The following is a 15,954-nucleotide window of genomic DNA, read 5'->3' on the forward strand; positions in this document are numbered from 1 at the left end:
TTAATGGAAATTGAAAACATAATAAAAGGTATTGTACAGAGCAGAGACCATCGCCACAACTTCAGTCCTGTTCTTGCTGCTAAGAGTTGCATGATAAAGCATATGTATGTTGCAGTCAAAGGGGGAAGAAGATTGACAAAAATAAAGAGGTTGTTAAGTGGACATAATTTTATTGGAAAATAACCAGTGTGTAAGACCAAATCCTTAGTGTAGAGATATAATTGCAGATAGTATTTCTGAATCTAAGTTTGAAGATGTGTAAACTGGTTTTGCACCAGTCCAAATCCACTAATAGTTGGGTTTTCCATTTTCCCAGCAGGAAACCAATAGTGAACAGGTGCAGACCCGGCCAAATCCACCAACCTTTGTCCAGGGGTTTATAAGTAAGTTTTTAGCTTTATTACTAAAATGAGCGACGGTTTGAAGTTTTGTTGCTCAGAGCTTTTTTAAAAATCTAAGCAGTGTTAAGTGTGCTAATTTGAAAGAGAGCAACTTAAAGATAGAATAAAAAGCCAAATTTATTTAAGCAGCTGAATTGTTATATCTTGTCAAAAATATGTACCTTAATTTTAGCAGGCTTCCAAAAGGTGTTACTTGCTAATGGGCAAGAGATGCCTTACGGAATCTGTGTGAATTGCTGTACATTCTGTACAAGATGTTTTCCTTCATATGAATTTAATTCCCATCTCTGTACTTTAAAAATAACTGTAGACTTCTAAGCTATTTCCAGCATCTTCCAGAAGGAAAAGATGTTGCACAGCTGTTAGAAGAATATTTTATCTGCCCAGAAATTCTTGTAATTATTACGACTGCAGAAGCAGAATTGGCCTGACAATTTGAGTTGTTCGAAGCAGTTTCTTTCATCATGGTATAACTTATCTTGTCTCCTACAGTATTATTGTAGGAGACAAGAGGATTAGATTTTGTTCAAGCACAAATATACTGTATTTGCCCAACATTTCTAATTTAAGCTGACAACCAGGTTTAAGCTCAACTGGAAATATGCCTGTAGCTGCATGTGTCATAACCATATTTTCAGGTACACTGAACATTTGTATAAACCATTTTTATATGTTTTCTGGGCTGGGGACAAAATGTTCAAGGACCAAGATTGTAACCAGATTGTAGTGCTCAAATTTCATTAGGCAGCCACCAAGTGAAAGTAGATGAATCTTAAATTTGTTGCAATGGATTCCTTCCCAAATTGTATTATTTTTTTAAATGTAGGCAAGCTATGTTAAAACTTTTAGACTGCATTCATAAAAGTGCATTTTAACAGCCCGAAACTAGAAAGTGGAAGAAACCAGAGGTCCTCATTAGGAGATCAAAGATGGAGAGGATCAATAACTTATAAATTCCTTGGTGTTATCATTTCAAAGGATCTGTCCTGAGACCACCACTGAAGTACCATTACAAAGAAGGCACTGCAGCACCTCTACTTTCTCAGAAGTTTGCGCAGATTTGGCATGTTATCTAAAACTTTGACCAACGTTTATAGGTGCACAGTGGAGAGTATCCTGACTGGTTGCATCATGGCCTGGTATGGAAATACCAATGCCTAAGAATGGAGAGGCTACAAAAAGTGGTGGACACAGTCCAGTCCATCACAGACATAGCCCTCCTCACCATTGTAAACATCTACAAGGAACACTAACATAGATAGATAGATAGGTAGATATACTTTATTGATCCCGAGGGAAATTGGGTTTCATTACAGCCGCACCAACCAAGAATAGAGCATAAATATAGCAATACAAAAACCACAAACAATCAAACAACAATATGCAAACTATGCCAGATGGAAATAAGTCCAGGACCAGCTTATTGGCTCAGGGTGTCTGACCATCCACGGGAGGAGCTGCAAAGTTCGATGGCCACAGGCAGGAACAACCTCCCGTGACGCCCAGTGTTGTATCTCGGTGGAATATGGCCAGAGTCCAACAGCAAAAAGTTCAATATCTGGTCTACAAACAAGTTCCTCGATCGTAATATGACCAGGATTGCACCATCCGTTGTTAACCAGAACAGCAAGCCCCCAACTCCTTTACGCTTACTGCTCTCAGTGCACTTCCGGTCAGCCCAAACGGCCTGGAAGCCATCCATGGAGAAGTTTTGATGGGGTATGTCCTCGTGCAGCCCTGTTTCAGTAAAACACATAACACTGCACTCCCAAAATGTTCTCTGACTCCTGGCTGGTGCCATCAACTAGACCATTTTAATACCCATCGAACTCCTCTTCTCCATAAGTCTCTGTTGTCTCGACCCGGTCATCTTTCCTCACCTTTGTGATCCCCCTCTGCGTCCTCTGTGTGTTTTTCTCCAGATTTGAGCCAGGGTGTCCGCCGTCTGTTCGCTAAACCAGCTGGCATAAGCTCAATCAGCTGGTCCCTGGAATAAACAATGCGACCATACTGCTGCCCTGCTAATGAGACGTGTCCGAATGTAGCTATTTCCAGCGCTAAAAACCCAAATGAAACTCTCTCCACCAGCATGTTAGAGAGGGTGCAGCTTCAACGTGCTACCGTGAAAAAAATACAATAAATAACGTAAGTTTAAAAAGTAAGAAAACTAGTCGGAATGGCTGTAACAGGCTGCATGCACGACTGGTGCATGCGCACTTATAAGAAAGCCACATCCATCATCATTGACCCCTGCAATCCAGGCCATGCTCTCTTCTAACTGCTACCATTAAGAAGAGGGTATAGATGCCTTAGGTCCCACACCACAGTGTTCAGGAAGAGTTAGTACCTTACAACCATCAGCCTCATGAACAAGCATGATGTGGTGTAAGTGAAGTTATCCCCTCTGGTTCAAGAGCCTCATTGAGGGGTTGAGGGATGATAACTGTTCCTGAATCTGCTGGTGTGGGTCCTGGGGCTCCTGTACCTCCTTCCTGATGGCTGCAGCAAGAAGAGAGCATGGCCTGGATGGTGGGGGTCCTTGACCGATGAATGCTGCTTTCCGTGAATTCACAAACTGCCACAGCCCCTCAACAGCCCAATGATTTCAGTCTGAGGCCAACATGAGTTCCGTCAGAAGGGTGCACCTGTGGAAAGCATCTGGCCTGAGGGAATACCTAGCTGATTACTGAAGACCTTTGCTGATCAGCTGGCTAGGGTGTTCACTGATATCTTTAACCTCTTGCTTCAACAGTCTGAAATACCCACATGCTTCAATCACTATCATCCAGTCGCACTTGCATCCAGTGATGAAGGGCTTTGAGAGGTTGGTGATGAAACATACCAACTCCTGCCTGAGAAGTGACTTGGATCCACTCCAGTTTACCTACCTACAAGTCTACAGTTGATGCCGTTTCATTGGTGCTTTACTCAACCTTGGAACGTCTGAACAGTGAAGATACAGAACCATGAGAAAATTTGCAGATGCTGGAAATCTAAGCAGCGTGCACAAAATGCTGGAGGAACTAAGCAGGCCAGGCAGCATCTATGGAGAAGAGTCAATGTTTTGGACCAAGACCCTTGCCATCAGAAGATAAATACAACAGGATGCTCTTCATTGACTACAGCTCTGCATTCAATACTATCATCCCCTCAAAACTAATCAATAAGCTCCAAGACCTAGGCCTCAATACCTCCTTGTGCAACTGGATCCTCAATTGCAGACCCCATTCAGTTCAGATTGGCAACAACGTCTATTCCCCAATCACCATCAATATAGGTGAGCCACAAGGCTGTGTACTTAGCTCCCTGCTCTATGCACTTTATCCATATGACTGTGAACCTAAGCACCGCTCCAATGTAATATTTAAATTTGCTAACGACACCACTGTTGTAGGCCGAATCAAAGGTGGTGACAAATCAGAGATTGAAAACCTGGCTGAGTGGAGCCATAACAACAACCTCCATCTCAATGTCAGCAAGACCAAAGAGCTGTTTATTGACTATAGGAGGAGGAAACACGAGGTCCAATCCTCATCAGAGGATCAGAAACTTTAAGGGAGGGAGTCAGCAACTTTAAATTCCTCAGTGTTATCATTTCAGAGGATCTCTCCTATCCTGGGTCCAGCACGCAAATGCCGTAACATTGCAGGTCTTCTAAAACTTTGACAGACTTCTATAGATGTGCAGTGGGAGAGTAAATTAACTGATTGCGTCACGGCCTTGAACAGAGAAGTCTCCAAAAGTCTCCAGACTTGCACAACGATGAGAAGGAAATTTTAGACAATTCCTCCTTACAAGACTGTTTCTGTTCATCAATAATTTTGGGATGCCTTGCACATGTCACAGCATCTCAATTGGGTTAAGATCTGAACTCTGACTTGGCCATTCCAAAACACAAATGTTCTTTTTAAATCATTCTGTTGCTGATTTACTCTTGTGTTTCAGGTCATTGTCTTGTTGCATCATCCACATTCTATTAAGTTTCAGGTGATGGACAGCCACCCTGACATTCTCCTGTAATATCTTGATTCAGTTTTGAATTCATTGTTCCCTCAATGATTGCAAGCTGTCCAGGCCCTGAGGCAGCAAAGCAGCCCCAAACCATGATGCTCTTTCCACTATGCTTCACAGTTGGGATGAGGTTTTGGTGTTGGTGTACAGTGCCTTTTTTCCTCCAAACATAGTGGTGTGCATTTCTGCCAAGAAGTTCAACTTTTGTCTCATCTGTCCACAGAACGCTGTCCCAGAAATGTTATGGAACATCCAGGTGGTCTTTTACAAACCTGAGATGTGCAGCAATGTTTTGTTTTTAAGAGCAGTTGATTCCTCCATGGTGTCCTTCCATGAACGCCATTCTTGTTGAGTGTTTTTCTTATAGTGGACACATGAACAGAGATTTTAGCAAGTTCTAGAGATTTCTGCAGGTTTTTCATTGTTACCCTTGGGTTCTTTTTCGCCTCCTTCAGCATTGCACGTTGTGCTCTGGGTGTGATCTTTGCAGGACGCCCACTCCTAGGGAGAGTAGCAACAGTACTGAATTTCCTCCATTTGTAGAGAATTTATCTTACTGTGGACTGATGAACGCTCAGGTCTTTAGAAATGCTTTTGTAACCTTTTCCAGCTTCATGCATCTCTACAATTCTTCTTCTGAGGTCCTCTGAAGGTAGTTTTGATTGAGGTGTGGTGGACATAAGAAGATTTCTGTTGAGAAGAACAGACTCTGTCAGTAACCTGACTTTGTGTGTCTTTTTGAAAGGGCAGGGCATTTCTACAACCCATACCTACAATCTTATCTCATTGATTGGAACACTTGACTCCAAATAGCTTTTGTAGAAGGTATTACCCTAGAGGTTCACATACTTTTTCAACTTAGATTGTGATTGTTTAAATGGTGTACTCAGTGTTAAGAAGAAGTACGATTGTGTGTTATTAATTTAGGCAGATTGTGTTTGTCTATTATTGTGACTTAGATTAAGATCAGACCACATATGCAGAAAACCAGGTAACTACAAAGGGTTCACAAACTTTCTTGCAACTGTATATGGTGACATATATGTACTTTGATTATAAATTTACTCTGAACACTCACCTCAGTTCTGATCTGATTGTCAGATATTTCATTTTTGACACTCAGATTTATCAAGAGCAAAATGACTCCATTTATGAATTTGCATGAAGGGAATGTTATTTTTGGGTTGATAACAGTATTTTGCTTTAATTTCAGAAACCAATCACGAGAAAAAACTAATGCCATTTTTTTCTATCCTTGTTAGGTGCTAAGTTTATCATCTAGTGCTATTAATTAGGCAACTGTTATGAAGGAAAGTAGACAGAGATATTATGTTTTGTGTGTTTGCAGTAGTTGCCTAATTATGCATTTGGTTCTTGTGCATTAGATGAGGCAGAACATCGCCAATATGAAGAATGGCTGCTTCACACTCAACAGCTACTTCAGATGCAGCTAAAGTTTTTGGAAGAGCAGATTGGTGTCCATAGGAAGTCCAGAAAAGCATTATGTGCCAAACAACGGACAGCCAAGAAAGCAGGGCGTGAATTTCCTGAGGCTGATGCAGAGAAACTTAAACGAGTTACAGAACAACAAAGTAAAATCCAGAAACAACTTGATCAGGTGCAGTTTAGAATATGAGAGATTTTTGAACAATGGTTGGCTTAGCCTAATATTTTCCTTTGTTTCCTTGATTTTTTTCTTCATTTCTATTAAGTAGTTGTAGCATCTAGCATTGTAATGTGTTAAAGGGTTAAGTGAAAGGGATTGTTGCATCTGTCTTTTCATCAAGTATGTTGCCACCTTTCTGATGAGTCAGCTATACATGTGCAATGGTACATTTGGATGCTTTTGCTTTGCCTATTTATTTTTTGTAATCCCTCCATGTGTGGAGCAAGCATTCATTGAAATTGTACTTCACCCCTTTGTGAAGTAAATTTCATCTCAAGCTCTTATATTCTCTTGAAGCAATATACTGTATGTGGTTGAAGTTCCATATATGCAGAAATGAGTCTCTAAGCTATCATTGTTTTAAAATGAAAGTCTTTCTTAATAGAACCAATTTTTGCCCCATCAGAAAAAAATTGTCGGTATTTTGTAGAATGAGCTTTTTTAACGTTGAAGGTAAACTTTAATTTTTTTCTCTCATATCTGAGAAGTACTGCTACAATGTGATCATTGCGTTCCTGAGAAACCTCATTCTAGAAAGTCAAGTTACAGCACAACTGACTTCTAAGCACAGACCAAAGCAGGTTTTCCCAATTGTGATTACGCTATAACCACATAATCGACATAATTCAAATGATCTTCCCCAATGCATCAGTTGAATTGTATCCAATTTGTGTTATGAAAACACGTTATATCGGAACTACCTGTTACTTAAATTTGGTTGGAAAATCTATGGGTCCACCGAAATTTGTATGTGCCATTTAAGTGGTTTATTATAAAATTATCCTGATTTTGTAACAGCTTTATTTAATTTGTTTTTCTTCTAAAATTATGTTTTAGGTCCGTAAACAGCAAAAGGAACATACAAATCTTATGACAGAATATCGGAATAAACAACAACAGAAATGTTCTTTATCCCCTTCAGGAGTGATGGGGACAGCCACATCCCAAAATCCTCGTGTTATGCCCAAACTTTCAGCACCTATGTTATCTGCAGCATTAGCACAGCAAGGAGGACCAATCCTTGGATCACAAGCATTAGCTCAGCAACAAAATACACTAATAGGACATGCAGGAAATATAAGACTGCCACTTCAACAAGGACCAACTTTCTTGGCATCAGCTGTGACACAGCAACAAGAATATCCATCTGCCACAGCAACTGTATCATCTTCCACTCCAACTAGCTATTTTCCTGGGAATTCTGCTGCTCAGACACTTGCAAATGAAAATAGACTCCTGCAAGAGAGACAGCTGCAGCTACAAAGAATGCAGCTTATTCAACAGCAAGGGCTGGTAGGGCCATCGCAGCAGCAAAGCATCATGGGAAAATTACAGCAACAAAGTATCATTGGACAGCTTCAGCCAACAACTCAGCAAGGTATTGTTGGTAACAAATCAACATTATCACAGCAAGCTATCATGGGCCAACAGCAGCAGCAAGGCTTCATTGGACAACAGCAGGGTATTGTTGTCCAGCCGCAACACCAGCCAAGCCAGCAGCAACAAGCTATTGTAGGACAACAACTACCACAGCAGCACACCAGCATGGGTCAGGCTCAGCAGCAGCCAGGAGCACAGCACCAACAGAGTCTGGCACCTCAACAACAACACTTAAGGCTGATGAATCAACAGCATATCTCGCCAATTGGTCAACAGCAAGGCCTCCTTGGGCATCAGCAAACTCACCAACAGGGGCTTGCAAATCAACCTAAGCCTCCAAGGCCTCAGCAAGGTCTTATGGCACAGCAGTTGGCACACCAACAAGGTCTTGCAGGTCAGCAGCAAGTCCTTGCTTCTCAACAGCAGCAACAAAATCTAATTCTACAGCAACAGACACCCAATGCTGCTTTGCAACAGCAGGGACTTGTAGGACCTCAACAAGGAATTGTTTCACAGAGTCAGCAATTGGCAACAATGACGCCATTGCAACAACATCATCTTCAAACAGTTTCAGGGCAGCTTCACCCACAAAGCGTTATCAGGCAAAACAGCATCCTTAGACTTTCCACACCTTTGCCAGGTCAGCAACAAAGCACAATGGGGCATCATGTTCGAATGCAGGGTATGATGCGGCAGCAGTCGCAAGATGTTTTAGGACAACACTTGGCAACACAAGGCATAATGAGTCAGCAGACTCCATTACAATTCCTGAGGCACCAGCTGCCAGGTATAATAGGACAAGGACAGCAACAACATCAATCACAAGGAATGGTCACGCAGAGCATAAGGCAGCAGCATCAGACCCTAGTTTCAGCAGAACAAGGACAGCAGTCCCAACCTCAGGGTACAGTGGATCAGGGTCATCAGCATCAGACTCAGAGCGCAGTTGGACAGGGCCAGGAACAGCAGCCTCTTGCTGCAATGGCAATGGGACAGCAGTCAAATGCTCCACTCCCACCACCCCAGCCCCAGTCAATAATGGGACAACAAACCCCCCAACTCCAGGGCTTGATAGGGCAACACCCACAACCATCATCTCAACCCCAAGAGGCAGTAGGTCAGCAAGTACAATCCCAACCACAGAGTACTTTCGGGCAAGATATCGGACAACAAATGACCCAAGGAATTGGTCAGCCACTCCTGCCCCAGGCCTCGGTGGGTCAGCAGCCGCCCGGGCCCCAGGCCTCGGTGGGTCAGCAGCCGCCCGGGCCCCAGGCCTCGGTGGGTCAGCAGCCGCCCGGGCCCCAGGCCTCGGTGGGTCAGCAGCCGCCCGGGTCCCAGGCCTCGGTGGGTCAGCAGCCGCCCGGGCCCCAGGCCTCGGTGGGTCAGCAGCCGCCCGGGCCCCAGGCCTCGGTGGGTCAGCAGCCGCCCGGGCCCCAGTCCTCGGTGGGTCAGCAGCCGCCCGGGCCCCAGGCCTCGGTGGGTCAGCAGCCGCACGGGCCCCAGTCCTCGGTGGGTCAGCAGCCGCCCGGGCCCCAGGCCTCGGTGGGTCAGCAGCCGCACGGGCCCCAGGCCTCGGTGGGTCAGCAGCCGCCCGGGCCCCAGGCCTCGGTGGGTCAGCAGCCGCCCGGGCCCCAGGCCTCGGTGGGTCAGCAGCCGCCCGGGCCCCAGGCCTCGGTGGGTCAGCAGCCGCCCGGGCCCCAGGCCTCCGTGGGTCAGCAGCCGCCCGGGCCCCAGGCCTCCGTGGGTCAGCAGCCGGCCATGCCCCAGGCCTCCGTGGGTCAGCAGCCGGCCACGCCCCAGGCCTCCGTGGGTCAGCAGCCGCCCGGGCCCCAGGCCTCCGTGGGTCAGCAGCCGGCCACGCCCCAGGCCTCCGTGGGTCAGCAGCCGGCCACGCCCCAGGCCTCCGTGGGTCAGCAGCTGCCCACGCCCCAGGCCTCTGTGGGTCAGCAGCTGCCCACGCCCCAGGCCTCCGTGGGCCAGCGGCCCTCTGCCCAGGCCTCCGAGGGTCCGCGGCCCCCTGCCCAGGCTTCCATGGGTCCGCGGCCCCCTGCCCAGGCCTCCGTGGGTCAGCAGCCACCCGGGCCCCAGGCCTCCGTGGGTCAGCAGCCGCCTTTGCCCCAGGCCTCTGTGGGTCAGCAGCCGCCCGGGCCCCAGGCCTCCGTGGGTCAGCGGCCGCAATCTCAGCCTTCCGTTTCTCATCAACCCTCTCCCCAGGCCTCCGTGGCTCAGCGGCCTCAATCCCATCCCTCCGTGGGTCAGCAGCCCCAGGCCCAGGCTGCCGTGGGTCAGCAGGCCCAGGCCGCTTTGGGTCAGCAGCCCCAGCCCCAACCCCAGGCCGCCGTGGGTCAGCAGCCCCAGCCCCAGGCCGCTGCGGGATACAACATAGTGCCACAGCAACCGGCATGCCAGGCAACAGTGGGAATGGGTTTGCAGCTTCCAGGACAAGCCCTGATGGGAATTGGACAGCAACAAACGCAACCTCCGGCCATGATTGCACTGGCACAGCAGCAGCTGCACCTTCCGGGCACAATGATCTTAGGACATCAGCAACCCCATGCCCCAGTCGGGATGGGACAATCCCAATTTCAAAGCCAATTGGGGCAGCCAAAGCAACAGCAGCAGCCCCCAGGTTTGATTGGGATGAGGCAAGGGCAGCAACACCAACTGTTCCAGGGCCTGATGGGACAGTGGCAGCTGCAGACACAAGTTGTAACCAAACAGGGACAAGCACAGAACCCATCAGGGCAAGGACAGCTGTCACAGACTTTGAGCCAGGAGCAAGGACCGCAACAACCACGTCCACTGAGCATATTAGGGCAAGGCCAAGGACAACAGCAACTGCAGGGCCTCATAGTACAGAGACAGTCTCCAGGTACTGTGGGGCAAGGACAGCGAATGCAGGGTTTAGGTGCGGTTAGTGGACAGAGCTTGCAGGCATCTGGTATGGCAAGGCAGGAGAATCAGCACGAACAGCAACAAGAGCAGCCACCTCCAGGTACATTGAGACAAGCCCAAATTATAATAGAGCAGGAATCTTTGCTGCCTCCGCAGTGCATGATAGGGCAGAACCATAACAAGACACCAACTCAGAACATGCCTACGAGTGCAGTAGGACTGGGACAGTCTCAGGGTATTATGTATCAGAATCTACAAACACAGTCAGCAACTTCAGTGCAGCAAACAATGCAACAAGGTGTTGCAGGGCAGCAGAGACCAATGACTCAGCAAAGTCAATTAATGAGACGTGTACAGCCCTCTGTAGCGAATCTCCAACAGAATAATGGCCTTGGTTTACAAGGAATGCTGCGTGTTGCAACATCTCAGCAGCATGGAGCAGCAGGAGATCCAAACACCATGACTTCACAGTCATTTCAACAGCATCACGCAGGCTTGCGTTCAGTTCAAGTGACCAGTCAACAGATAGGTTTAGGCCATCTTCGTCCAGGTATGGTTTATGTTCAGCAGATCAAAGCTGAACATGGAGGGAAGCCACAAGAGATGGCTCATTTAATTCAAAACAAACGAGCAAGGCAAAGCACTGGGTCAATAAATGAATTGGTGCCTGCCCCAGCTCATTGCAGTCGTTCACAAATGCTCCCTCCAGAGGTAAATAAAAACAATTTAGGAGATGTATCAATGCAAAACAAAACCTTGGAAGCAACAATACAGCCACAGTCAGAATTACTCAAAAACCATGAATCTGAAGAAAGTACTGCTTGCATGGCAGACGCTATTGGAATATTGCCCCAGAAGATGACTGATTCCAAATTAGATGCATCTGCATTGAAAGCACATGGCACTGCAGAAAATTCTCCCACAAAGTCACAAAGCAGAATTAATATGGAAATGCATGTACAAAACAAGTTGTCAAAAGCTTGCACATTTGACTTCCCAGTATCACCCCCAAATCAAGTTGCAAAGGAGGAATGCAGTGCAGAATCAGCACTGTTGAATCAAACCAATGGGCAAGAGGAACGTGCACAGAGAGTCATTGGAAGACTAGATGGCTGTTCCAACTTGCAGGAAGTTGCTGCTGAAGACACCGATACAAGTGCAGGTCACTCAGTGAAACAGGAAAACATTGATGCAATTCGCTGTGGATATTCTGAAGGAAATTTAAAACATGAGTTAAATACTGATTCCTTCGATGCTTTAAATGTAGGGGACCAGTCTTTTCTTGCTCCCAGATCTGAAGCTGGACAGCTGCTTCTCCAGAAACTATTACGCACAAAGAACTTGCAGCTTGTGGCACAGCGCTCCGGAGAAGGAACGCACTTGGCTCTAAAAGGACATATTGAAAGCAAGGCTGCGATGATAGACCGGAAACTTCAAGGTGCAACTGCAAATCCAGAGGTTGGTTTATAATCTTGTCAACAAGTTTGAAAGTCAGTAAAACTACAGGAACTGGAAAGCTCAAACTTAGAAAAAAAGCTGCATCTGTGGGAAGGGAAACAGTTAACATTTGAAGTAGAAGACCCTTTTTCATAACTGAAGAGTGTTCACTGTTTCTCTTCCCACAGCTGTGGCCAAATCTGCTGAGTATTTCAAGCATTGTTTGTTTCTATATAGACACCAAGTTTGGTCTCTAATGTAGTTACACTCATCCAGTGCTGCTTTTCTACTTTTGTGTATTGAACTTCAAGCCATGAAATGAATATTTTGTGATTTTTGTCACCAGTAAAATGAAGTAATATCATTTCACTTTATACATTCAAAAATATTCCATATAGTTATTTCAAATGCTGGGTTCATGAAAAGTTTTTTGTTACTCCAAACAGAAAATGGTTATAATAGAGAAAGCAGGACAGCCAATGTCTAGGAAGAATAATAGGCAATTTATGAATTCAAATCATACATTGTAATTCCACATACCCAAATGCTTCTTAAACATCGTTATTGTACAAAGAGGTCTTTTTCTGATTAGCACTGCTGGGATCACAACATTTTACAGTTTATATAAATGTCTTGGGTGAAGGTACCAAAATTTGTGGAAGACAAACCTGTAAAGAGATGCAACAAAGGCTTTATAAAGTATTGGTTAGACTGCATTTGGAGTATCGTGAGCAGTTTTGGGCCCCTTTTGTAAGAGGGGATGCGCTCAGGATGCATAGCAGGTTCATGAGAATTATCCCAGGAATGAAAGGGTTAACGTGAGGAGCGTGTGATTCATGGTTACAAGCAGCTGTGGAGCCAAGTCATTGTGTATATATAAAACTGAGGTTCTTAGGTTCTTGATTAGTAAAGGCATTAAAGGTTATGGAGAGAGGCAGGTGAATGGGGTTAATGGTGATGAAAAATCAGCCATGATTGAATGACAGAGTAGACTCAATGGGCTGAATGGTCTAACTCTGCTCCTGTGTCATTGCAGTGGAAATTTGCCTTGTGGAGAAATTGTACTAATCTGTACATAGCAGTATCTGAACTGATCACAGGCCAGCCACAATAGACATGGTGGAATTGTACCATAATCTGCTTATTTGATTGATGTCATATTTGCATTAATAAATCTGAAATGAATTTATGTTACTATTGCAGATTGCAGTCAATTTGGTGTTACTTTAATTTGGTCTGTTTAGATTTTGCAACTTAAAGCCAATTCTGTAGTATTAAAGGTTGCATTGGCTACTTGTGTTAGGAAGTTAGAGTGAAGTGTTTGTGCATAAATAATAGAAAGCATTCAATGAAGTTCTTTTAAATTTAATAAATATACAACAAAAAATAAAAATGTAACAAGCAAAAGTAACCCTTGACTAGCTAGAGATGCTGAGGTTAGCATAAATTAAATAAAGTGTTATAATGTTGCTGAAGAGAGATTAAAATAGTTTGAAAAAACATCAATGAATGACCAAATTATTTGTTATGGAGTTAAGAACATAAGAGTGAGTTAGAAAAGAGTATTTTTTTTAAAAAGCTGCTGCAACAATGTAAAAGAGATAAAGCCAGATAATCAGAGTTACATAGAAACAACAACTGGCGAAGTGACTGGGCAAAAGAAGTTAAGGCATAAGACAAATATTTTGTATCCGTCTTCGTGGCAGAAGACACATCAGTACAATGCCTCAATATAGTAAAAATGGAAAGGACCAGTTAATTTTCACTTTATATTTTTCACCTCATATTGGGTTTATTTATTCACATATGATTTGTGTTCCTTCCTATCTCACTCAGGATTATCATTCTCTACATACAAAAACTGTCACATTTTTTATACTTTAAAGCTCTCCATTCAATGAAAGAAATCTTCTATGAACAATTAATATGTGAATAGAAGTGACAAATCAGAGTAGTTGCCTTTTCTTAAGTTTTGGATCACATTTAGCAGTCTAATATGGACGTGTGCAAACTGTTCACTTCTGCACACCAGACATTGAATGTGTGCATTTTGTGACGTACTTTAGTGTACTTGAGTGGAAATGTTAACTATGAAATTATTTTTTACTTTGTTTTGTGGCACATGCAAGATTAAGGAATTTCAAGAAATGAACAAGAAAAGCTTGGCTCCAAAAACAAAAAGGACACAGAAAACAACTGACAGAGGCAGCAACTCGCGAAAGAAGAGTAGAAAGGATGAGGGAATAAAAAGTACAGATGCCCTCATGAAGCAGTTACAACAGGTAACAGCCAATGCTGTGAAATAACTTAATATTGTTTGAAATCTTGGAACTGAGATTCTACAGTGGAATCATATTGCTTAATTTCTGAGAATTCCCTCATACTTTTCATGTGAGCTTTACACAGTATAGTACCCCTCTGATATCAAGGTAAATGACAATGTTTGCACAATGCATTGCAGAACCAAAAGTAAAAAGGGGAAAAAAGATGATGTGGAGAAAATGTGAGAATTGAATATCATTTAACATAACGATTGAAACTGTCTTATGCAGTCATGTTAAATTGTCACGTTGCTATTTGTGTATAACGCTGTAGATTACTTATAGTGCTGCAGATGTATTTTTCTGTATTGTGGTTGTTAATTACTTTTTTGTTTTATCCCCAGCAATTGTCCCTTCTCCCTTTGATGGAGCCTACTGTTGAGGTGAATTTTGGCCACTTTCCTCCCTTTGGGAGCAGTCCTTTCAATAGCAAGAATCAACTTAAAGGATCCTTTGGGAACGCAGTGCTAGACAGTGTTCCAGATTACTACTCACAACTTCTCTACAAGGTATATCTGACTGAAATTACACTCTGCTGTGTTTAGTATAGTTTGCTGCTTTGATTCATATAAAAGATCCATCTCTACTGACAGAAAAATGCATCTAGGTAATTTTGCTAAAACCCATTTGATTCGAAAGCAAGCATAATCTGACTGGTCTGGCTGCAGAGGTCCTGTTTTATTGGCTTTAGGTGCCCCAGGCTCAAACAATCTGACTCAAACAACATTAGGCTTGAAAATGAATCCAAACTGTTTCCACAACCTATGTACTCACTTTCAAGGACTCTTTATCTCATGTTCTTGATATTTATTATTTATTTATTTATCATTATTATTTTGTTTTTCTTTTGTATTTGCTCAGTTTGTTGTCTTTTGCACGTTGGTTGTTTGCTGCCCTGTCGGGTGCAGTGTTTCATTGGTTCTATTATGGTTCTTGGATTTATGGGGTATGCCCACAAGAAAATGAATCTCAGGATTTTATATGTTGACATTTATGTACTTTGGTAATACGTTGAACTTTGAATGTTAAGGAAACTCTACCCCTGAAAGTTTTAAGAGTCAGGGAAGCCCTGCTCCCAGCTGTAAAAGCTGAGAGATTTAAGTGTCTCTGAAATTAAATGCTATAATGAGTAAATTAGTAATAAAAATAATGTCTAGGGCATAGTTGAGTGGAGGCTTACTGACAGAAATGGTCTGACTTGATGAACTCAAAAATAATCCTAAGAATATAGTGGTAATCAAAGTCAAGGACCTTTGGTAAAACATTTTGTATGCTTGTAGAATTTATGAAGATTTCAGTATTTCAAACCAAATGATTTCATAATACAAACATGAGAAAACCTGCAGATGCTGGAAATTCTCTTACTATCTCTTCTTTCAGTTAGTCCTGACAAAGGGTCTCGGCCCAAAATGTCGACTGAACTTCTTATAGATGCTGCCTGGCCTGCTGTGTTCCACCAGCATTTTGTGTGTGTTGCTTGACTGCATTTGTTTTGTTGTGTTATGTACATAACTGCAAGATTTTCTTCCAAAAACATTTGCTGCTCTATAACTCTCAAAAGAAAGCTATACTAGCTTGGGTCTTGAATACAAGGTTGCCTTTTAATATTCTAGAATTAAGTAGATTATTTTTTCTGTCTGCCTTAGCAGAACAACCTGAGTAACCCACCAACACCACCTTCATCGCTGCCTCCTACACCACCTCCCTCTGTCCAGCAGAAACTGGTAAATGGTTTAGCCACCTCTGAGGAGTTGACTGAAGGACATAAAGAGCACGAAGGACAAAAAGGTATGAAAATTGATTGGAGCAAAATTATTTGCACAATAGACAAGGTTTTAAT

General features: G+C 43.7%; 1 protein-coding gene across 13 annotated transcripts in view; it reads left to right on the forward strand.

Annotated features, from left to right (window-relative positions):
- The window catches only part of kmt2d (lysine (K)-specific methyltransferase 2D), a 247,310-nt gene that overhangs the window by 190,561 nt on the left and 40,795 nt on the right, over positions 1 to 15,954 (forward strand). For 9 of the 13 annotated variants that reach the window (XM_072248869.1, XM_072248878.1, XM_072248880.1 and 6 more), the window contains 6 exons: positions 317 to 383; positions 5,798 to 6,030; positions 6,916 to 11,814; positions 13,923 to 14,075; positions 14,459 to 14,623; positions 15,761 to 15,902. In XM_072248869.1, the coding sequence (XP_072104970.1) occupies positions 317 to 383; positions 5,798 to 6,030; positions 6,916 to 11,814; positions 13,923 to 14,075; positions 14,459 to 14,623; positions 15,761 to 15,902 (5,659 nt within the window). The remainder of the gene's footprint in view (positions 1 to 316; positions 384 to 5,797; positions 6,031 to 6,915; positions 11,815 to 13,922; positions 14,076 to 14,458; positions 14,624 to 15,760; positions 15,903 to 15,954) is intronic. The other 4 variants (XM_072248876.1, XM_072248879.1, XM_072248881.1 and 1 more) reach the window with 2 other exon arrangements.

Source organism: Mobula birostris, chromosome X (genome assembly GCF_030028105.1).
Source record: "Mobula birostris isolate sMobBir1 chromosome X, sMobBir1.hap1, whole genome shotgun sequence".
In the NCBI taxonomy this organism is placed as follows: Eukaryota; Metazoa; Chordata; class Chondrichthyes; order Myliobatiformes; family Myliobatidae; genus Mobula; species Mobula birostris.